The 25,014-nt window shown below is 45.5% G+C and overlaps 2 protein-coding genes and 1 non-coding gene across 5 annotated transcripts in view; 2 read left to right on the forward strand and 1 right to left on the reverse strand.

Moving 5' to 3' along the window:
• LOC129868028 (coronin-6-like) overlaps positions 1-16,553 on the forward strand; it is a 57,620-nt gene extending 41,067 nt beyond the window's left edge. For 2 of the 3 annotated variants that reach the window (XM_055941593.1, XM_055941595.1), the window contains 3 exons: positions 6,686-6,743; positions 7,047-7,277; positions 7,794-8,732. In XM_055941593.1, the coding sequence (XP_055797568.1) occupies positions 6,686-6,743; positions 7,047-7,277; positions 7,794-7,916 (412 nt within the window). In that variant the 3' untranslated portion in view covers positions 7,917-8,732. Of the gene's footprint in view, positions 1-6,685; positions 6,744-7,046; positions 7,278-7,793; positions 8,733-16,465 lie in introns of those variants that run through there. The other variant, XM_055941594.1, reaches the window with a different exon arrangement.
• LOC129869133 (U7 small nuclear RNA) lies at positions 9,723-9,776 on the reverse strand. The gene has a single exon (XR_008761856.1). It is a non-coding gene; the product is annotated as a U7 small nuclear RNA (small nuclear RNA).
• Positions 16,554-17,296: 743 nt separating the features above from the next.
• On the forward strand, positions 17,297-23,799 carry LOC129868027 (protein ABHD15). Its single transcript, XM_055941592.1, has 3 exons — positions 17,297-18,166; positions 20,979-21,208; positions 21,932-23,799. The coding sequence occupies exons 1-3, from the start codon at positions 17,297-17,299 to the stop codon at positions 22,935-22,937; spliced, it is 2,106 nt and encodes a 701-aa protein (XP_055797567.1). The 3' UTR covers positions 22,938-23,799.
• The last annotated feature ends 1,215 nt before the right edge of the window (positions 23,800-25,014 follow it).

Here is a 25,014-nt window from a genome sequence, read left to right on the forward strand (position 1 = left end):
ACAAGGGGCAGCACCGGGACAAGGGGTAGCACCGGGACAAGGGGCAGCACTAGAACAAGGGGCAGCACCTGGATAAGGACCATCACCGGAATAAGGGGCAGCACCGGGACAAGGGGCAGCACCGGGACAAGGGGCAGCACCGGGACAAGGGGCAGCACCGGGACAAGGGGCAGCACCGGGACAAGGGGCAGCACCGGGACAAGGGGCAGCACCGGGACAAGGGGCAGCACCGGGACAAGGGGCAGCACCGGGACAAGGGGCAGCACCGGGACAAGGGGCAACACCGGGACAAGGGGCAGATCTCGGCTGAAGGACTCTGGCAGGTCCTGTTTGGACGGCTCTGGCAGGTCCATGCAGGCTGACGGCTCTCGACGCTCATGGCAGACTGACGGCTCTCTACGCTCATGGCAGGCTGACGGCTCTCGACGCTCATGGCAGACTGACGGCTCTCTACGCTCATGGCAGGCTGACGGCTCTCGACGCTCATGGCAGGCTGACGGCTCTCGACGCTCATGGCAGGCTGACGGCTCTCGACGCTCATGGCAGGCTGACGGCTCTCGACGCTCATGGCAGGCTGACGGCTCTCGACGCTCATGGCTCTCTGACGGCTCTGGCTGCTCATGGCTCTCTGACGGCTCTGGCTGCTCATGGCTCTCTGACGGCTCTGGCTGCTCATGGCTCTCTGACGGCTCTGGCTGCTCATGGCTCTCTGACGGCTCTGGCTGCTCATGGCTCTCTGACGGCTCTGGCTGCTCATGGCTCTCTGACGGCTCTGGCTGCTCATGGCTCTCTGACGGCTCTGGCTGCTCATGGCTCTCTGGCGGCTCTAGCAGATCCTGTCTGGTTGGCGGCTCTAGCAGATCCTGTCTGGTTGGCGGCTCTGGCAGATCCTGTCTGGTTGGCGGCTCTGGCAGATCCTGTCTGGTTGGCGGCTCTGGCAGATCCTGTCTGGCGGGCGGCTCTAGCGGCTCCTGTCTGGCTGACGGCTCTAGCGGCTCCTGTCTGGCGGATGGCTCTGTAGGCTTATGGCAGACGGGCGGCTTTGCAGGCTCATGGCAGACGGGCGGCTTTGCAGGCTCCTGGCAGACGGATGGCTCAGATGGCGCTGGGGAGACGGATGGCTCAGATGGCGCTGGGGAGACGGATGGCTCAGATGGCGCTGGGGAGACGGATGGCTCAGATGGCGCTGGGGAGACGGATGGCTCAGATGGCGCTGGGGAGACGGATGGCTCTGGCCGGATACGGCGCACTGTAGACCTGGTGCGTGGTGCCGGAACTGGAGGCACCGGGCTAATGATACACACCTTCCTACTAGTGCGTGGAGCAGGGACAGGGCACACTGAACTCTCAAAGCGTACTCTATACCTGGTGCGTGGTACCGGCACTGGTGGCACCTGGCTGAGGGCACGCACCTCAGGACTAGTACGGGGAGAAGTGACAGTGTGTACAGGACTTAGGAGACGCACAGGTGGCTTAGTGCGTGGGGCCGGAACTGGAGGCACCGGGCTAGATACACGCACTACAGGGAGAGTGCGTGGAGGAGGAACAGGGCTCAGGATACGCACTGGTAGCCTAGTGCGTAGTGTATACACTGTAGGTACTAGGCTGGGGCGGGGAGGTGGTGCCGGAAATACCGGACCGTGGAGGCGTACTGGCACTCTTGAGCATTGAGCTTGCCCAACCTTACCTGGTTGAATACTCCCGGTTGCCCGACCAGTGCGGGGAGGTGGAATAACCCGCACCGGCCTATGTAGGCGAACCGGGGAAACCATGCGTAAGGCAGGTGCCATGTATGCCGGCCCGAGGAGACGCACTGGAGACCAGACGCGTTGAGCCGGCCTCATGACACCTGGCTCAATACCCAATCTAGCCCTCCCAGTGCGGGGAGGTGGAATAACCCGCACTGGGCTATGCACTCGTACAGGAGACACCGTGCGCTCTACTGCGTAACACGGCGCCTGCCCGTACTCCCGCTCTCCACGGTAAGCCTGGGAAGTGGGCGCATGTCTCCTACCTGCCCTTGGCCCACTACCCTTTAGCCCCCCCCCAAGAAATTTTTGGGAGTTACTCACGGGCTTTTTCGGCTTCCGTGCCAGACACGTTCCCTCATAGCTCCGGTTCCTCTCTCCGGCAGCCTCCGCTCTCCTCAGTGCCTCCAGCTGTTCCCATGGGAGGCGATCTCTACCAGCTAGGATCTCCTCCCATGTGTAGACACCCTTTCCATCCAGAACATCGTCCCATGTCCATTGCTCCTTCTTCTGTCCCTTACTCCGTTTAGCATTCCCATACCGCTTGGTCTCTGTATTTTGGTGGGTGATTCTGTCATAGCTGTCGCTTTCCTCATCCTCGGATGAGGTGAGGAGAGAAGGATCTTCGGACCAAAATGCGGAGTCAGGGAAATAAGCCATTTTTATTATATAACACGACGTAGACTAAACAAAACAAAACACTTTCAACACTTACAAAATAACAAAACGACGTCGACGCAACCTGAACATAAACTTACATAGACAAACGTAAACTCACGAACAGGAACGGACATCGAAACATACGAACAGCCAAACAGTCCCGTTTGTGAATATATATCGAACAACACGAAACATCACAGGAGACAATCACCCACAAACAAGCAGTGAAAATGCCCTACCTAAATATGACTCTTGATTAGAGGAAAATGCAAACCACCTGCCTCTAATCAAGAGCCATACCAGGCAAACCGAAACCAACATAGAAACAGATAACATAGACTGCCCACCCAAAACACATGCCCTGACCATAAACACATAAAAAACAACATAAAACAGGTCAGGACTGTTACAGTTATAGTCTACCACCATCTGAATGGGTCTGAATTAATAACTGCTATAGTCTACCACCATCTGAATGGGTCTGAATTAATAACTGCTATAGTCTACCACCATCTGAATGGTTATGGGTCTGAATTAATAACTGTTATAGTCTACCACTATCTGAATGGTTATGGGTCTGAATTAATAACTGCTATAGTCTACCACCATCTGAATGGTTATGGGTCTGAATTAATAACTACTATAGTCTACCACCATCTGAATGGGTCTGAATTAATAACTGTTATAGTCTACCACCATCTGAATGGTTATGGGTCTGAATTAATAACTGCTATAGTCTACCACCATCTGAATGGTTATGGGTCTGAATTAATAACTACTATAGTCTACCACCATCTGAATGGGTCTGAATTAATAACTGTTATAGTCTACCACCATCTGAATGGTTATGGGTCTGAATTAATAACTGCTATAGTCTACCACCATCTGAATGGTTATGGGTCTGAATTAATAACTGCTATAGTCTACCACCATCTGAATGGGTCTGAATTAATAACTGCTATAGCCTGCCACCATCCCACATTCTCTCTTCTTTCAAACTTCCCGGCGAGTTATTTTGGGTGCAAGCTTGCATACCTTTTCAAATAGTCTATTAATATGAAGAAGAAAAAATATCCAACAAGCTTTTCTAGTGTAGCTTTTCCTGGGACTCCAAGAGCTAAGAAGGAGAGGCCAGTGGAGCGCAGGTGAACATGACGATAGAGGCTATGTTATTTATTTATTTATTTATTTATTTGTGGGGGGTGCAAAGGAGCAAAATAAATAAATACAGTAGGTAAAGAGGTAGTTGTTTGGGCTAAATTATAGATGGGCTATGTACAGGTACATGTACATGTTAGAAGCTTATACAGATTAACCCATCATTCATTAGATAGATATATGGATAATACTGCATTGAATTACCTGAACGAGGTAGTCCAGGATATCTATATACTACATGTAACTGACAAAATAAAGGAAACACCAATATATGGTGTCTTAATAGAGTGGTGGTCCAACACGAGCCGCCAGAACAGTGTCAACGCACCTTGGCATAAGTTTTACAAGTGTCTGGACCTCTATTGGAGGAATGTGACACCATTCACAAGAAATTCCATCATTTGGTGTTATGTTAATGGAGGTGGAAAACGTCGTGCGCTCCAGTATCTCCCATAAGTTTTCAATTGGGTTGAGAGCTGGTGACTGAGACGGCCATGGCATATGGTTAACATCGTTTTCATGCTCATCAAACCAGTCAGTGACCACTGGTGCCCTGTGGGGATATTGTCATCCTGGATAGAAATGATTCACCAGAGGTTGAAGGTGATCACTCAGAATGACTGTGTATTTATTGGTGTTAACCTTGCTCTCTAAGGGGTTGAGTGGACCTAAACCATGCCAGGAAAATGCACTCCACCACCATAACAGATCCACCAGAACTCTAATTTACTCATTCATTCACATAGCCTGTACTGTACCTCATTCATTCACACAGCCTGTACTGTACCTCATGCATTCACATAGCCTGTACTGTACCTCATTCATTCACATAGCCTGTACTGTACCTCATTCATTCACATAGCCTGTACTGTACCTCATGCATTCACATAGCCTGTACTGTACCTCATGCATTCACATAGCCCGTACTGTACCTCATGCATTCACATAGCCTGTACTGTACCTCATTCATTCACATAGCCTGTACTGTACCTCATTCATTCACATAGCCTGTACTGTACCTCATTCATTCACATAGCCTGTACTGTACCTCATTCATTCACATAGCCTGTACTGTACCTTATTCGTTCACATAGCCTGTACTGTACCCCATTCATTCACATAGCCTGTACTGTACCTCATTCATTCACATAGCCTGTACTGTCCTTAATTTTGGCAGTTACCAGTATATATGTTTGTATATATATATATACACAAGTAATATAAGTATTACTTGTGTAAGTATTCAGGCCCCTTGACTTTTTCCACATTTAGTTACGTTACAGCCTTATTCTAAAATGGATTAAATATACGTTTTTCCTCATCAATCTACACACAATACCCCATAATTACATCACAATACCCCAAAATGACAAAGCAACAACAGGTTATTTGAATTTTCTGCACATTTATTAAAAATTAAAAACTGAAATACCTTATTTAACATACATAAGTATTCAGACACTTTGCTAAGAGACTCGAAACCTGGCACCATCCCTACGGTGAAGCATGGTGGTGGCAGCATCATGCTGTGGGGATGTTTTTCAGCGGCAGGGACTGGGAAACTAGTCAGGATCGAGGGAAAGATGAACGGAGCAAAGTACAGAGTGATCCTTGATGAAAACCTGCTCCAGAGCGCCTTAAGCACACAGCCAAGACAACGCAGGAGTGGCTTCCAGACAAGTCTCTGAATGTCCTTGAGTGGCCCAACCAGAGCCTGGACTTGAACCCGATCGAACATCTCTGGAGAGACATGAAAATAGCTGTGCAGCGACGCTCCCCATTCAACCTGAATGAGATTGAGAGGATCTGCAGTTAAGAATGGGAGAAACTCCCCAAATACAGGTGCGCCAAGCTTGTAGCGTCAAACCCAAGAAGACTCGAGGCTGTAATCGCTGCCAAAGGTGCTTCAACAAAGTACTGAGTAAAGGGTCTGAATACTTATGTAAATGTGACAATTGTTTTTAATTTTTTATATATATTTGCTAACATTTCTTAAAACCTGATTTTAATTTGTCATGATGGGGTATTGTGTGTAGATTGATGAAGGGAAGAAAAAAACAATTGAATCCATTTTAGAATAAGGCTGTAACATAACAAAATGTGGAACAAGTCAAGGGGTCTAAATACTTTATATTGATCTTGAAGAGGATTGTCTATTTTGGATGCTATTTGAATGTTGTTGAGAAAGCGAGAGAAAGATTTGCATGCACACTGATTTAAAGCAACAATATTTGAGTGAGAGGCTGTTTAAAAACTCTTGAGCTGAAATTTAAAAAAAAATATATATCTTTACAATATTAAAATAATGTGACCCCCGATAGCCAGATGGAGATGTGTAAATTAGACTCTGTCCTAATATTACTGTAGCATAGGCTATGATGCAACAAATGTACCTGTTACCAGCTGTCTGTTCGCACCCTGAGCGTTGATGATTGATCCTTGAGAAAGCAGAGAGAAGGCCATAGAGAAGCCAGATGTAGACTTCGCATATGTTATTTAACAGTTCCATTTCACGTCATGCTGTTCATAGTAATCATTTATTATAAATGACCGGTTTCTCGCAGGTATTTATCCCGGGAAACCAAGAGTGGGTTTTTGGCGGTGAATCTTAGTAAATCTCGGTAATCCGGTTCCTGCCAATAAACCCTAACACACACACACACACACACACACAGACACAGACACAGACACACACACACACACCACACACACACACACACACACACAGACACAGACACAGACATACACACACACAGACACACACACAGACACACACAGACACACACACACACACACACACACACACACACACACACACACACACACACACACACACACACACACACACACAATTAGGGATAGATGTTATGCACAGGTACATGCAGGGTGTAGGCTTTAGCTCAGCAGGTAGGCTTTAGCTCAGCAGGTAGGCTTTAGCTCAGCAGGTAGGCTTTAGCTCAGCAGATAGGCTTTAGCTCAGCAGGTAGGCTTTAGCTCAGCAGGTAGGCTTTAGCTCAGCAGGTAGGCTTTAGCTCAGCAGGTAGGCTTTAGCTCAGCAGGCGAATGTGAGAGTATTTGTTGTGGCTATTCTCAAATTTGGACTTTCCTCTGTTCCCCAGGTTATATAAGCTTCATGACAAGAAGTGTGAACCCATTGCCATGACAGTACCTAGAAAGGTAAGCCACACTCTCTCTATCCCTCTCCCTCCTTACATTAACGAACAGGTGTTAAACTCATTCCACGGAGGGCTGAGTGTCTTTGGCTTTTCTCTCCTCCCAGGTACTTGATTGATGAATTAAGGTCACTAATCAGTAAGGAACTCCCCTCACCTGGTTGTCTAGGGCTTAATGGAAAGGAAAAACCAAAAACCTGCAGACACTAGGCCCTCCATGGAATGTGTTTGACACCCCTGCGTTAACGGCTTGTTAAAACTAAGCATATTTACCTCTCTCCCACCCCTTTGCACCTCTCCCCTCCAGTCGGACCTGTTCCAGGATGACCTGTATCCAGACACGGCAGGTCCCGACCCAGCCCTGGAGCCAGAGGAGTGGCTGGAGGGGCGAGACGAGGACCCCATCCTTCAGTCCATGAGGGACGGCTACGTTCCCCCCAAGAGCCGCGAGCTCAAAGTGGCCAGGAAGAATGTTCTGGACTCCAGACCCACCCCCAGACGCAGCATGTCCTCCTGCGATGGCTCAGCCAACCTGCCCGTGAGTCAGACTAAATATATCACCTCTTTATCTGAATGTTTGTCTAAAAACCCTTGTTCCCGACCTGTCTGTCCTGTCTCTGATCTGTCTGTCCTCTCCTTGACCTGTCTCTCATGTACCTGTCTGTCCTCTCCTTGACCTGTCTCTCCTGTTTCTTCTTTCCATCTCCTCTCTCTCCTTCCTCCATCTCTCCATCCCTCCTTCCCTCTCTCCTTCCTCCATCTCTCCTTCCTCCATCCCTCCTTCCCTCTCTCCTTCCTCCATCTCTCCATCCCTCATTCCCTCTCTCCTTCCTCCCTCTCTCCTTCCTCCATCTCTCCATCCCTCATGCTCTCTCCTTCATCCCTCCTCCCTCTCTCTCCTTCCTCCATCCCTCCTCCCTATCTCTCCATCTCTCCATCCCTCCTCCCTATCTATCCATCCCTCCTCCCTCTCTCTCATTCCTCCATCTCTCTCCATCCCTCCTTCCTCCCTCTCTCCTTCCTCCATCTCTCCATCCCTCCTCCCTCTCTCCAGCCTCAGTTGGTAGATCGGTTGTTGGAGGAAGTTAAGAATCTCAAGGCGACAGTTCTGTCTCAAGAGAAGAGAATCTGTGACCTGGAGAATAAACTATCCAAGTACACCAACGGCACAGCCTGACACACACACACACACACACACAGACAGACACACACACACACACACACAGACAGACAGACAGACAGACAGACAGACAGAGACACACACACACACAGACAGACAGACAGACAGACAGACAGACAGACAGACAGACAGACAGACAGACAGACACACACACACATCCCGCACACACACACCGCGGCAACCCCTACACACACAAATACAGATACAACGTTAAAACACACTGAAACAACACCGCCATTCCCCTACACACACTGCACAATAACCTCACTGACCTCATATACACCGCGTGATTCAGTCAAAGGCATAATCAACAAGCACATTGCACTTGACCTTTAAAGGCGCATTGTCAGAGGTGCTGTATGCAACCTGCCTTTAAATTAATCTGTCCCTAACAACCCCAATAACGCCTAACTTCAAACACACATAACCCCCCACCCCCCAAAACACACACATAACCCCCCCCAAAACACACACATAACCCCCCCCAAAACACACACATAACCCCCCCTACCCCCCAAAAACACACATAACTCCCCACCCCCCAAAACACACATAACTCACACACCCCAAAACACACACATAACACCCCCCCAAAACACACACATAACACACCCCAAAAACACACATAACCCCCCAAAACACACACATAACACACCCCAAAAACACACATAACCCCCCAAAACACACACATAACACACCCCAAAAACACACATAACCCCCCCAAAACACACACATAACACACCCCAAAAACACACATAACCCCCCCAAAACACACACATAACACACCCCAAAAACACACATAACCCCCCAAAACACACACATAACACACCCCAAAAACACACATAACCCCCCAAAACACACACATAACCCACACACCCCAAAATACGCACATAACCCCCCCAAAACACACACATAACCCACACCCCCCCCCCAAAACACACACATAACCCACACCCCCCCAAAACACACACATGACCCACACACCCCAAATAAACACACATGCATAAAAACACACACCACACCGATGCTCGCCCTAGAGACAGATGTCAGTTGAACATGCTGTATGAGTAAAGGGTTGTGAGAAAGATGGCTGTTAGTAGGTTTGCAAAATCTCCGGTCATTTCTCCACATTTTCCTGAAATTTTGTCTTGAAGAATTCTAGAATCAGGAGAGAATACGCCGGAATTCTAGAATCAGGAGAGAATACGCCGGAATTCTAGAATCAGGAGAGAATACGCCGGAATTCTAGAATAGGCCGGAATTCTAGAATCCTCCAAACAAGATTTCTGGAAAAAAATGGATTTTCATGAAAAAATACTGTAGTGTATACTATGGTAGGAATACTGTAGCATTTACTGTAGTTTTTATACGGAGTGGAGTCAGCAAAATACTGTAGTATTTAAAGTTTATTATAGTATAAATACTGTAGTAAAAATAGCAGTATGTACTGTAGTATTTTTGCAGACTGTAGTATACTGTAGTATTTACTGTTGTGTTTTTTCAGACTGTAGTATTTACTGTAGTATTTTTGCAGACTGTAGTATACTGTAGTATTTACTGTTGTGTTTTTGCAGACTGTAATATTTACTGTAGTATTTTTGCAGACTGTAGTATACTGTAGTATTTTTGCAAACTGTAGTATACTGTTGTGTTTTTGCAGACTGTAGTATTTACTGTAGTATTTTTGCAGACTGTAGTATTTACTCTAGTGTTTTTGCAGACTGTAGTATACTGTAGTATTTACTGTTGTGTTTTTATTTTATTATCTTTGACATAGAAGTGTGTGTGGGGGGGGGGGGGGGGGGGGGGTTCTCCTTGAAGAAACCTGCTGGAGAAATACTAAAAGAGCAAATGTTCCACAACCTTGAAGGAACGGAGACTTCAGCCATTTTGCTCTTCTCTACAACCTGTAGGGAACACAATATATGGTCTATACTTGGCATGTCGGTTTCTCACTCATGTGAATATGGGGGAGGGGAATGGGCAGGGTATATGCAAATTGAATACTGTAGTATTTTACGCAGACTGTAGTTTTCTTGCCGACACATTATTGTAGTATTTACTACAGTGTTATTCTGTTGATAATGCTGTAGTATTTACTATAGTATTATTCAGTATACTACAACATTCTATACCAAGTACTACACATGATCGAGAGATACTATAGTGTATAGTATAGTATTCTACAGTATACTAAATTTTACTACAGTATTCTATACTAAGTACTGTATTATTCTATGGTAAACTGTAGTATTTTTTTATGTGGGTTATCGGAATTTTGCAACCAACCCTAGTTTTGAGTTTGTATTTACATACAGTCCAAAAGATGAATGCAGGTCTGGTTGAAGGACTAAAGTAAGTGATTAAAGTTTGTTTAAATGTTTTTTATTGTTGTTTTCAGAGGATAGGTTTTGCTGAAAGTTCTCCCGCTCTAGGTGCTTCTGGAAATTGGATCACACACACTCTGTCACACACTCTGTCCCCCACTCTGTCACACACTCTGTCCCCCACTCTGTCACACACTCTGTCCCCCACTCTGTCACACACTCTGTCTCCCTCTCTGTCCCCCACTCTGTCACACACTCTGTCACACACTCTGTCCCCCACTCTGTCACACACTCTGTCACACACTCTGTCACACACTCTGTCACACACTCTGTCACACACTCTGTCACACACTCTGTCCCCCTCTCTGTCCCCCTCTCTGTCACACACTCTGTCACACACTCTGTCCCCCTCTCTGTCTCCCTCTCTGTCACACACTCTGTCACACACTCTGTCACACACTCTGGCACACACTCTGGCACACACTCTGGCACACACTCTGTCCCCCTCCTTATCCGTCCATCGCCGACCAACACTCAGTAATAACAGGATCTGTTAACCTTCTCAAAATGTAAATAGTGTGATTATAAAAATAACAAAAATAAAAAAGAGTTTTGTGTATTCTGTAAAGGATGAGACACGACATCAATAAAAACAATCTTTCTTTTTTCTTAAGCTTGGGTTATCCTTTCAATTTCTCACGGAGCTGCTCACATTGCAGCTATGTGTTATTAGATATTATACTGCTTATATTGTAGCTGTGTGTTATTAGGTATTATACTGATTGTATTGTAGCTGTGTGTTATTAGATATTATACTGATTGTATTGTAGCTGTGTGTTATTAGGTATTATACTGCTTATATTGTAGCTGTGTGTTATTAGGTATTATACTGCTTATATTGTAGCTGTGTTTTATTAGGTATTATACTGATTGTATTGTAGCTGTGTGTTATTAGATATTATACTGATTGTATTGTAGCTGTGTGTTATTAGGTATTATACTGCTTATATTGTAGCTGTGTGTTATTAGGTATTATACTGATTGTATTGTAGCTGTGTGTTATTAGGTATTATACTGATTGTATTGTAGCTGTGTGTTATTAGGTATTATACTGCTTGTATTGTAGCTGTGTGTTATTAGGTATTATACTGATTGTATTGTAGCTGTGTGTTATTAGGTATTATACTGATTGTATTGTAGCTGTGTGTTATTAGGTATTATACTGATTGTATTGTAGCTGTGTGTTATTAGGTATTATACTGATTGTATTGTAGCTGTGTGTTATTAGGTATTATACTGATTGTATTGTAGCTGTGTGTTATTAGGTATTATACTGATTGTATTGTAGCTGTGTGTTATTAGGTATTATACTGATTGTATTGTAGCTGTGTGTTATTAGGTATTATACTGATTGTATTGTAGCTGTGTGTTATTAGGTATTATACTGATTGTATTGTAGCTGTGTGTTATTAGGTATTATACTGATTGTATTGTAGCTGTGTGTTATTAGGTATTATACTGATTGTATTGTAGCTGTGTGTTATTAGGTATTATACTGATTGTATTGTAGCTGTGTGTTATTAGGTATTAGGCCAGAAAATGGCGGCAAATCCCCTAGTCTCTCTCTCCCTCCCTATCTCTCACACACCCACACAAACACCCTGACCTCCCTTGCACCCACCCACACACACACACACTCACCCTGACCACCCACAAACACACACACACTCACCCTGACCACCCACACACACACACACACACAGAGAGAATTAGGGAGAAACAAAGTGAAATCTACTGCTGTTCTCGGAATCAATGACCTAACCTCTGATGGCTGTGTGCGTGTGCGTGCGTGCCAGGGTTTCCGGTATGAAAAGGAGGTGCCTGTCATTTGACCGGCAGCATTTTAATTTACCGGACATTTGAGAAATGTCCCGGACGCATACAGTGCATTCGGAAACTATTCAGACCCCACCCGATTTACATAAGTATTCAGACCCCACCCGATTTACATAAGTATTCAGACCCCACCCGATTTACATAAGTATTCAGACCCCACCCGATTTACATAAGTATTCAGACCCCACCCGATTTACATAAGTATTCAGACCCCACCCGATTTACATAAGTATTCAGACCCCACCCGATTTACATAAGTATTTAGACCTCACCCGATTTACATAAGTATTTAGACCCCACCCGATTTACATAAGTATTCAGACCCCACATTATTTACATAAGTATTCAGACCCCAATTTATTTACATAAGTATTCAGACCCCACTTTATTTACATAAGTATTCAGACCCTACCTACATAAGTATTCAGACCCCACCGTATTTACATAAGTATTCAGACCCTTTGGTATGAGATTCGAAATTGAGCTCAGATGCATCCTGTTTCCATTGACCATCCTTGAAATGTTTCGACAACTTGATTGGAGTCCACTTGTGGTAAATTCAGTTGATTGGACATGATTTGAAAAGGCACACTCCTGTCTTTATAAGGTCCCAAAAAATCTGGTTTTGCTTTGTAATTATGGTGTATTGTGTGTAGATTGATGAGGGAGGGGGGGACTATTTAATCAATTTTAGAATAAGGCTGTTAACGTAACAAAATGTGGAAAAAGTCAAGGGGTCTGAATACTTTACGAATGTATGGATTGGGTGTGTAACCTGATTAGTTCGTCCACCCACGGTGCTCAGAATAACAGAAATCACGTTTAGATTATGGTAATTCATCTCAACCGAGCATGCAAATCGAGGATGCAATGACATGTGTTCTTCTTACCGCGCACTTTGAAGATGTTCGAGTAACTGACTGATTCCACATGTTCTTTTCCTCAGCCAACAAGACGAGTAACTGACTGGTTCCACATGTCCTTTTCCTCAGCCAACAAGACGAGTAACTGACTGGTTCCACATGTCCTTTTCCTCAGCCAACAAGACGAGTAACTGACTGGTTCCACATGTCCTTTTCCTCAGCCAACAAGACGAGTAACTGACTGGTTCCACATGTCCTTTTCCTCAGCCAACAAGACGAGTAACTGACTGGGACCACATGTCCTTTTCCTCAGCCAACAAGACGAGTAACTGACTGGGACCACATGTCCTTTTCCTCAGCCAACAAGACGAGTAACTGACTGGGACCACATGTCCTTTTCCTCAGCCAACAAGACGAGTAACTGAACAGCAAACAATCACTAGCCTATTATGCAGTAAAGCATAGCGGGAGTTTCATATTTCGGGAAGCACATAGTCACTATAAAAAAATTTACATTTATAATTAAGCATTCCATGCATCATCGCATTTGCAGACTTATGTAAAATAGCCTACTATTTGTAATGTGATGAGTATATTGGATAGTCATAATTTAGGCAAATTATATAACTCAATCCCTGTTCGCAAAAAAAAAAAAAGACAGTTCAATGACCGCATATAATATAGTGTAGAGGACTGGGCTATTGGCTTTATCAGATACGTTTCGTCTTTCTTTGCATGGGAGAAACAATACAATTCAACTACACTTTGTATGACTGGAGTTTTACTACGACTGGGTAGCCTACCATGCTGACACTGACAAAACAATCAATAAAAGCGACTTTGTCCATAGGCCAACGATATAAGGGGAAAGAGACAGAAATAGAATATGACAAGAGGAAAATGATTGTCCAAAAACAACTTTTAAGCGCCACTGACCCAACAATATTAGAGTGAATATGCTCTTCCCTGGTGCCAATAAAATAGGTATATCGCCAAACGTTACTGTTGTTCGCTCAACTAAAAGAAAGATTCGAGGATTTTCAATATCTTCTCTTTACCATTTTGTTTTCCAAACTGTTTTCCCACAATTTAATTGAATATTGCAATATGCCTGGCTGGGTCTCTACTTTTTTCCCCACTGACAGTCGCAACTCAACAATCATCTATTTGGTATTTGCAGCGTGAGTTGCTCTCTTTCCTTCCCGCTGTAGGCAATTCGATTTAAAACAATCCACCATTTTTTATTTTTTTTAAGGCTACGGGAAACTAATGATCCTCTGTGGCCAAACCATGCTTTAGTAGTCTATTTTGAATGATTGTATTTATATATAGACAGCAGTATTCTATATACACTACATGGCCAAAATTATGTTGGTACATGCTTGTCAAACATCTAATTCCATAAATCATGGGCATTAATATGGAGTTGGTTCCCCCTTTGCTGCTATAACAGCCTCCACTCTTCTGGGAAGGCTTTCCACTAGATGTTGGAACATTGCTGTGGGGACTTGCTTCCATTCAGCCACAAGAGCATTAGTGAGGTCGGGCACTGATGTTGGGCGATTAGGCCTGGCTCGCAGTCGGCGTTCCGATTCATCCCAAAGGTATTCGATGGGATTGAGGTCAGGGCTCTGTGCAGACCAGTCAAGTTCTTCCACACCGATGTCGACAAACCATTTCTGTATGGACCTCGCTTTGTGCACGGTGGCATTGTCATGCTGAAACAGGAAAGGGCCTCGTCTAGAATGTCATTGTATGCTGTAGCGTTAAGATTTCCCTTCACTGGAACTTTTCTATTTATTTGAACCTTTATTTAACTAGGCAAGTCAGTTAAGAACAAATTCTTATTTTACAATGAGGCTTACCCCGGCCAAACCCTCCCATAACCCGGACGACGCTGAGCCAATTGTCCGCCACCCTATGGGATTCCCGATCACTGCTGGTTGTGATACAGCTCGGATTCGAACCAAGGTCTGTAGTGACGCCTCTAGCACTGACATGCAGTGCCTTAGACCAGGAGCCCGAACCATGAAAAACAGCCCCAGACCATTTTTCCTCCTCCACCAAACTTTACAGTTGGCACTATGCATTGGGGCAGGTAGCGATCTCCTGGCATCCGCCAAACCCAGATTCATCCGTTGGACTGCCAGAAGGTGAAGAGTGACTCCTCACTCCAGAGAACTTGTTTCCACTGTTCCAGAGTCCAATTGCAGTGAGCTTTACACCACTCCAGCCAATGCTTGGGCATTGGTGATCATGGTGATCTTAGGCGTGTATGCAGCTGCTCGGCCATGGAAACCCATTTCATGAAGCTTCGAATTAACAGTTATTGTGCTCACGCTGTGTCCAGAGGTTTATGGAACTCGAGTGTCCACATACTTTTGGTCATTTACTTAGGCTCATAGGCTAGGTAAATCTTTCCCCATAGTAGAAAGGTATATGGTCGGAAGCAAGGTAAAACATGCCTCATAAATATGTAGTAAAACATTCAGGTTTCAAACAATTGAAGTATCAGTTTTCAAAATGCGTACTGCCTCCAGCTCATTGCAAAGGGGTGTGTGACGCGCGGATGAAGCCTGCCTTCCGTTGCCTATGTATTTGAATGGTGAATGGGAAGCGCTTCAATTACCAGTTGAGAAATACAAATATGAACTATTTTTTATCATGGCCAAAAACAATTTTTTTAACACGTGATTGCATTTAGAATTGTTTCGCAATGATTGGGCTTATTAAACCCGCTGTCCGAAAAGATTTTCCGCTCAAAGGCGGAAATTCCGCTCTGTATCTGTATGACGTGTGTGTGATAAATAAGATACATAACGAATATACACACACGTGCCAATTTAATTCCACGAAATTATGCAAATGAACGCATAGACCGATAAGCATGACAGGTCAAATATATTTCCATCAACTGGCCTTTTTTCTCTCTCTCTTCTGGACAATTGACCGGTGACAATTTTATTTATCGGCTTTTCTATTTTTTTTTTCAGACCAAAAGCCGTAATTACCGCTAACCAAACCCTGGTGTGTCTGTGTAAGCAACATAGAAACCATAGTTTATCACCAGCCAATTGTTGATGTGACCACTTTGATTGGTTGAGTTTAGATATTCACGTTTGCTCAGTCCAACATGTGTATCTGTTATCTGTTTACCCAAATTGCCAAAGGACCTGCTCTATGTAGACATGGAATAAAAGTGTTGTGTCTGTTCTTTTCACTCTATATCTATGGTGAGTTTAAGTCCGGCACTGATTGCTAATGATTTAGAGCGGGAGGGAGGGACTAATGGGGTTGGGAAAGAGAGATAGAGTAGGGAGGTTGAGAGGGAAATATATTTGGTATCTAAAAGAGAGCGAGAGAGTAAGGTGACATGCTCTCCCCCTCACTTTTTTTCTCCCTCTATTCTTTCTGTCACTCGTAGAGGTTGAGCAGCACTAACTGGTTGCTTTATTACCAGGGGACAAAGGGAGAAGCAGTGGAGCCAACACTGCTGTAAAGGCCTGCTACATTATACAAGATCACTGGACTGCTGTAAAGACCTGCTATATTATACAAGATCACTGGACTGCTGTAAAGACCTGCTACATTATACAAGATCACTGGACTGCTGTAAAGACCTGCTACATTATACAAGATCACTGGACTGCTGTAAAGACCTGCTATATTATACAAGATCACTGGACTGCTGTAAAGACCTGCTACATTATACAAGATCACTGGACTGCTGTAAAGACCTGCTACATTATACAAGATCACTGGACTGCTGCAAAGATCTGCTACATTATACAAGATCACTGGACTGCTGCAAAGACCTGCTACATTATACAAGATCACTGGACTGCTGTAAAGATCTGCTACATTATACAAGATCACTGGACTGCTGTAAAGACCTGCTACATTATACAAGAACACTGGACTGCTGTAAAGACCTGCTACATTATACAAGATCACTGGACTGCTGTAAAGACCTGCTACATTATACAAGATCACTGGACTGCTGTAAAGACCTGCTATACTAGATCACTGGACTGCTGTAAAGACCTGCTATACAAGATCACTGGACTGCTGTAAAGACCTGCTATACAAGAACACTGGACTGCTGTAAATACCTGCTATACTAGATCACTGGACTGCTGTAAAGACATTCTAGTAAAGACACTGGACTGCTGTAAAGACATTCTGTAAAGACATTCTAGAACTGGACATTGTGGAGTTCTAGAACTGGACATTGTGGAGTTCTAGAACTGGACATTGTGGAGTTCTAGACCTGGTTCTAAACACGGTAACAATGGCCACTGACCAGGATGTCGTCTCCTCCTGTGAGTGGGAGTGTGACAGGGTGTCGTACCTCCTGCCCTCCCTGCTGCTGTTCCTGCTCTACCTGGCTCTCCGCTGGCCCCCGGTACAGCGAATGGCGAGGCTGGGGGTGAAGGCTGCCGCCTGGGGGCTGTGGGTGACACTGTGCTGGGTCCTAGAGCTCCCCATCCACCGCCCTGACACAGAGCCAGGCTGGGGCAAGGAGAGGGGAGGAACACAGGGGCATGGATCATCCCCAGGCCTTGCCATAGGACCGTCACCAGACAAAAGCTGGGGTAGGGAGAGGGGAATGGGCCTTGGCTTGGGATTACATCCAGCCCTCTCCCCAGCCCCAGGACCCACTCTAGCCTGTAAGCCCACAGCCCTGGCCCGGTTCCTGCTCCAGCACTGCTGTTCCCTGGCCAGACCCAGGCTGGCCTCATGGCCCAGGGGGGACCCCCACCTCCAGACACTTTCAGGTTTGTTATTGGGGGGCCTGACTGCAGGAGACCAGGGACAAGAGGAGGTCAACTTTACCCGAGACCACCTTCTACTGAAGGACGGGGGGGTAGTGGCTTTGGACTGGGCTGTAGGCGTAAGTGGGAGAGAGGCGGCGGGACAGGAGAGAGGGAAGGAGCACCATCCTGGGGGAAAGGCATTGGGCTGCCACACCTCCACGCCTCCAATCCTCCTCCTCATCCCTCACTACTGGGGAGGGGTGACGCCCCACCTGAGGGGTCTGTGTAGAATGGCTCTTCGTCAGGGTTTCTATGCCCTCGTGTTTCACCGCAGGGGCACGGGGGGGTGCCCTCTCACCACACCACGGCTGACTGAGTATGGAGACTCTGCTGACCTGGTGCAGGTACACAATAATAATATTACTATAATAATTGTATGGTCTATAATTGACCTAATAATGATATTGTATATGATGTTGAACATACAAATGCTGAATGGGACACATGCATACAACATGGTCTCAGTACTTTGACATCTCATGTACAGTTGAAGTTGGAAGTTTACATACACCTTAGCCAAATACATTTCGACTCAGTTTTTCACAATTCCTGACATTTAATCCTAGTAAACATGTCTTGGGTCAGCTAGGATCACCACTTTATTTTAAGAATGTGAAATGTCAGAATAATGTTAGAGAGAATGATTTATTTCAGCTTTTATTTCTTTCATCACATTCCCAGTGGGTCAGCAGTTTACATACATTCAATTAGTATTTGGTAGCATTGCCTTTTAAATGTTTTAACTTGGGTCAAACGTTTTGGGTAGCCTTCCACAAGCTTCCTACAATAAGTTGGGTGAATTTTGGCCCATTCCTCCTGACAGAGCTGGTGTAACTGAGTCAGGTTTGTTGGCCTCCTTGCTCGCACATGCTTTTTCAGTTCTGCCCACTAATTTTCTATGGGATTGAGGTCAGGGCTTTGTGATGACCACTCTAATACCTTGACTTTGTTGTCCTTAAGCCATTTTGCCACAACTTTGGAAGTATGCTTGGGGTCATTGTCCATTTAGAAGACCCATTTGCAACCAAGCATTAACTTCCTGACTGATGTCTTGAGATGTTGCTTCAATATATCTACATCATGTTCCTCCCTCATGAATTTGTGAAGTGCACCAGTCCTTCCTGCAGCAAAGCACCCCTACAGCATGATGCTGCCACCCCCGTGCTTCACGGTTGGGATGGTGTTCTTCGACTTGCAAGCATCCCCCTTTTTCCTACAAACATAATGATGGTCATTATGGCCAAACGGTTCTATTTTTGTTTCATCAGACCAGAGGACATTTCTCCAAAAAGTACGATCTTTGTCCCCATGTGCAGTTCCAAACCGTAGTCTGGCTTTTTTATGCCGGTTTTGGAGCAGTAGCTTCTTCCTTGCTGAGCGGCCTTTCAAGTTATGTCGATATAGGACTTGTTTTACTGTGGATATAGATACTTTTGTACTTGTTTCCTCCAGCATCTTCACAGGGTCCTTTTAATGTTGTTTTGGGATTGATTTGCACTTTTCACACCAAAGTACGTTCATCTCTAGGAGACAGTATGCGTCTCCTTCCTAAGCGGTATGACGGCTGCGTGGTCCCATGGTGTTTATACTTGCGTACTATTGTTTGTACAGATGAACGTGGTACCTTCAGGCGTTTGGAAATTGCTCCCAAGGATGAACCAGACTTATGGAGGTCCACAACTTTTTTTTCTGAGGTCTTGGCTGATTTCTTTAGATTTTTCCATGATGTCAAGCAAAGAGGCACTGAGTTTGAGAGTAGACCTTGAAATACATCAACAGGTACACCTCCAATTGACTCATTATGTCAATTAGCCTATCAGAAGCTTCTAAAGCCATGATATAATTTTCTGGAATTTTCCAAGCTGTTTAAAGGCACAGTCAACTTAGTGTATGTAAACTTCTGACCCACTGGAATTGTGATACAGGGAAGTAATCTGGCTGTAAACAATTGTTAGAAAAATAACTTGTGTCATGCACAAAGTAGATGTCCTAACCGACTTGCCAAAACTATAGTTTGTTAACAAGACATTTGCGGAGTGGTTGAAAAACGAGTTTTAATGACTCCAACCTAAGTGTATGTAAACTTCCAACTTCAACTGTAAATGCACACCTAGGTCCCCTCCTAGTGAGACCATTGAGCTAGTCTTAAGACCCTCCCTACTGAGACCATTGAGCTAGTCCTAGGACACTCCCTAGTGAGACCATTGAGCTAGTCCTAGAACCCTCCTAGTGAGACCCCTCCTAGTGAGTGTAACAATATCAGTAGGTTTGCTAGCTGGTTTTATAACAAAATCAGTAGGCTAGCTAGCTAGCTGGTTTTATAACAAAATCAGTAGGCTAGCTAGCTAGCTGGTTTTATAACAAAATCAGTAGGCTAGCTAGCTAGCTGGTTTTATAACAAAATCAGTAGGCTAGCTAGCTAGCTGGTTTTATTACAAAATCAGTAGGCTAGCTAGCTAGCTGGTTTTATAACAATATCAATAGGCTAGCTAGCTAGCTAGCTGGTTTTATAACAATATCAATAGGCTAGCTAGCTAGCTGGTTTTATAACAATATCAGTAGGTTTGCTAGCTGGTTTTATAACAATATCTGTAGGCTAGCTAGCTAGCTGGTTTTATAACAAAATCAGTAGGCTAGCTAGCTAGCTGGTTTTATAACAATATCAATAGGCTAGCTAGCTAGCTGGTTTTATAACAATATCAGTAGGCTAGCTAGCTAGCTGGTTTTATAACAATATCAATAGGCTAGCTAGCTAGCTGGTTTTATAACAATATCAGTAGCCTAGCTAGCTAGCTGGTTTTATAACAATATCAGTAGGCTAGCTAGCTAGCTGGTTTTATAACAATATCAGTAGGCTAGCTAGCTAGCTGGTTTTATAACAATATCGTAGGCTAGCTAGCTAGCTGGTTTTATAACAATATCAGTAGGCTAGCTAGCTAGCTGGTTTCATAACAATATCAGTAGGCTAGCTAGCTAGCTGGTTTCATAACAATATCAGTAAACTAGCTAGCTGGTTTTATAACAATATCAGTAAACTAGCTAGCTGGTTTTATAACAATATCAGTAAACTAGCTAGCTGGTTTCATAACAATATCAGTAAACTAGCTAGCTGGTTTCATAACAATATTAAACAACCTTTAACCCTGTATCCTCCAGACAGTAGCGTATGTGCGTAGCCGGCACCCGTCCTCTGTGCTGGTAGCGGTGAGCGAGGGTTCTGGTTCGGGCCTGCTGCTGTCCTACTTGGGAGAGTGTGGCTCCTCCTCTTACCTGACGGCTGCAGCCTGCATCTCACCTGTCCTGCAGGGCCAGCTGTGGTTTGACACGCCCCCGCCGCCACTCTACCGCTGGGCAGTGCTGGTCCAACGCAAACTGCAACTCAGCAGGTAGGAGAGAGATGATGATGATGTTTATGATGTTTAGTTTATAGAACAATAATCTGCCTCTCCAATTGAAACTTTTCGACCGGGTGTGTTAAACTACAGACCAGTATTACACAGTGTTCCTTTAAAAAAAAAAAATGTTTACCCCCTTTCCCCCCAATTTTCGTGGTATCCAATCGCTAGTAATTACTATCTTGTCTCATCGCTACAACTCCCGTACGGGACGAAGGTCGAAAGCCATGCGTCCTCCGAAACACAACCCAACCAAGCCGCACTACTTCTTAACACAGCGCGCCTCCAACCCGGAAGCCAGACGCACCAATGTGTCGGAGGAAATACCGTGTACCTGACGCCCTCGGTTAGCGCGCACTGCGCGCCCGCCACAGGAGTCGCTGGAGCGCGATGAGACAAGGATATCCCTACCGGCCAAACCCTCCCTAACCCGGACGATGCTATGCCAATTGTGCGTTGCCCCACGGACCTCCCGGTCGCGGCCGGCTGCGACAGAGCCTGGGCGCGAACAGTGTTCCTTTTTTGAAATCATTTCCCCTACATTATCACCTTCAGGATAAACGTTGACGGCTTAACTGTAAATTACCTTGAGAAGTCCATTATAGTGTGTCACTCTAACATGCCTGGCATTGAATCCCGGCCATAGTGATGATGGGGTTGGTAAACTGAGCTAAAGCATCAGAGATTATGTTCTGACTCCTTCTTCCTCCCCAGGTATGCCAGTGCCCTTAGTGGGGTGTTCGATGTAGACAGGGCTCTCCACTGTTCCTCCCTCAGAGACTTTGAAGAGACCCTGTTCTGCTCTGCACTGCGACCCGACATCCCCCACCACCCAACCAGTCACACACCGACCCCAGGGGCCAGAACTGCCAGCGCGACACCAACCACCAAACCAGTGGCTGCTGTACTCCCCCTGAACACCCCCCATCTGACGGGACCCCACAACACCAAACTGGAGGCCAAAACCGTCTCCCCCACCCATGCCTCTACTCCCAGGGTTCCAACCGCCAGAGCAGGGGACACAGCACCCCACCAACACACCCCACACCACTCAACAGGACCCCTCCAGCCTGGGGCCCCAGCCTCCACCTCTGGAGCCCCAGCCTCCACCTCTGGAGCCAGATCAGGGTTAGCAGGGGCATCAGGGGTAGGTGGGGTAGCAGCCTGGGTGCTGGGGGAGCGGGGTCATCCTGCCAGGGACTGGGAGAGTTACTGGGAGAGGAACGAACCTCTGAGGGATGCAGACGAGGTGGCGGTTCCCGTGCTCTGCCTCTGTAGCCGTGACGACCCCCTCCTGCCGCCCCCCTCCACCCTGCCCCTCGCCCTTTTCCAAAACAACCCTTATTTCTTGCTGGCGCTGACGGAGACGGGCGGGCACTGTGGGTTTGGACTGGAGGAGGGAGGACAGGGGGAGGGAGAGGTGGGAGGTAACTGGAGTAACGTGTCTGTGTTGGAGAACTTCAGGGTGGTGGCTGAGTTTCTGAAGGGGGAGGAGAGGAAGGGGACGAGGTGGGGTGGTGTCGGGGGGGTACGGGCACAGGCAGGGGGGGGCAGAGGGGCAGTACCATGCTACCCCCCCCGGAGGAAGAGGGAGTCCATGATGAAGAGAGAGAGACCCAGCACACAGTCACACACACAGGAACACCTCAATGATGGATGGGGAGGAGGAAGAGGAGGGGAGGAGGGACAGTTTACCTGGCAGAGGTCCTACACGCGCTGAGAAAGGAGGAGAGGATGTAGAGAAGGTGGAAGAGGAGGAGTGAAATAGGAGACACCCCAGAGAGCACTGATGAAAGAGAGAAAAGGAGGAAGATGAGGGGTGTACAGGGAGATAAAAAAAAAAAATTGCAAATTTTTTAAAGTTGGGATTCAATCCGATCAGAGGTAGATCCGCGTTATAGCAAGCTTGACATTTAAAAGTAATTTCCGATTGAGCTGACGTATGCAGTGTTTACCGTGAATGGGGTCTCCGCGAATGCGGGAAAGTTGCCTTTTAAAATTTGCATAGCTGACGAAGCGCGATCAAATTGAATCCTCTCGCCCTCCCTAGATGTGACTGAGGTTTGGACCGCAGGAGGTTGGTGGCACCTTAATTGGGGAGGACGTGCTCGTGGTAATGGTTGGAGCGGGAAATGGTATTAAATACCTCAAACGTGTGGTTTCCATGGTTTCCAGGTGTTTGATGCCATTCCATTCGCGACGTTCCGGTCATTATTATGAGCCGTCCTCCCCTCTGCAGCCTCCCCTGATTTTGGACACGTTATTTTCTACAATGGAAAAATTTGATGATCAACCAAAGTTGAAAGAGCACATTGAATCTGAATGTCCATTAATCTGGAAACCCACAACCAAGTCGTGTGTGTGTGTGTGTTGGCTACTTGGAGAACAGTCTGTTTTATTGAATGGGTTATTGAGTGTTCTCCTCATGAGTCAGTGTTACTCAGAACAGGAGATGTGGGCTGCATCCCAATTGGCACTCTATTCCCTATGTAGTGCACTACTTTGGACCAAGGTGATATTCCTTTATAGAGAATATGGTGCCATTTAGGATGCAGATGTGATCTTCAGTCAAAGCAGGAGGGAGGGAGGGGGGGGGGGGGGGGGGGGGTAGAGGGGTGTGAGGTACATGTCACTTTCAGGACCCAGCCTACCAAAAACAATTAATGTATTGATCTATCTGTGATCTAACAGGCACTCTGTGAGCTTAGCTTTCAATAAGGAAACAGACGGGACTGGGAATGATTCTAGCATAGATATAGACATAGAATGGGTGGTAGAACTTATCTTGCTCTTTAATTCTAGAACAGACAGACACAGCACTTCATTGTTTATGACAAAGCCTCTGACAGAAATGTGATTCTGACAGAAGCATAGTCCAGCGTCTTTAAAATGGGTATTTCAGTTCTGGTTTTGTATTTCAGTAAATATATTAAAGCTACAATTCAGTAGTATTACTTGAGCCATGTTTGCTTGTTATGTGTTTTATATTGCATCAAATCAACTTTATTTGCCACATGCGCCGAATACAAGTGTAGACCTTACCGTAAAATGCTTAATACAACAACTGTAGACCTTACCGTGAAATGCTGAATACAACAAGTGTAGACCTTACCGTAAAATGCTGAATACAGCAAGTGTAGACCTTACCGTGAAATGCTGAATACAACAAGTGTAGACATTACCGTAAAATGCTGAATACAACAAGTGTAGACCTTACCGTAAAATGCTGAATACAACAAGTGTAGACCTTACCGTAAAATGCTGAATACAACAAGTGTAGACCTTACCGTAAAATGCTTAATTACAAGCCCTTAACCAACAGTGCAGTTCAAGAAGAAAATATTTACCAAGTAGACTCAAATAAAAAGTAACACAATAAGAATAACAATAACGAGGCTATATACAGGGGGCACCGGTACCGAGTCAGTGTGCAGGGGTACAGGCTAGTTGAGGTAATCTGTACATGTACGTGGGAGAGAAGTGACTATGCATAGGTAACAAACAAACAGAGTAGCAGCAGTGTACAAGAGGGAGGGGTGGGTCAACGTAAATTGTCCGGTGGCGATTTTATGAATTGTTCATCAGATGTGATCTGGTAGTTCTCTGGATAAAGTATGTATAGGCTGAATCACAGGTGACTAAACTAAATGGCAGGTAGAATAAAATATAAAAAACACAAAAGGCTGCCAGTCTTTGTTTTGTATATCTAGGCTGCTAAACAAACAGCCTGCTGATGATCAGCGTAAACAGGATCAGAGTCCTCCTGTCTGGCTGACGTGTTTACAAGAGAAGAAGAA

The sequence above is a fragment of the Salvelinus fontinalis genome, chromosome 13, assembly GCF_029448725.1.
Source record: "Salvelinus fontinalis isolate EN_2023a chromosome 13, ASM2944872v1, whole genome shotgun sequence".
Taxonomy (NCBI): Eukaryota; Metazoa; Chordata; class Actinopteri; order Salmoniformes; family Salmonidae; genus Salvelinus; species Salvelinus fontinalis.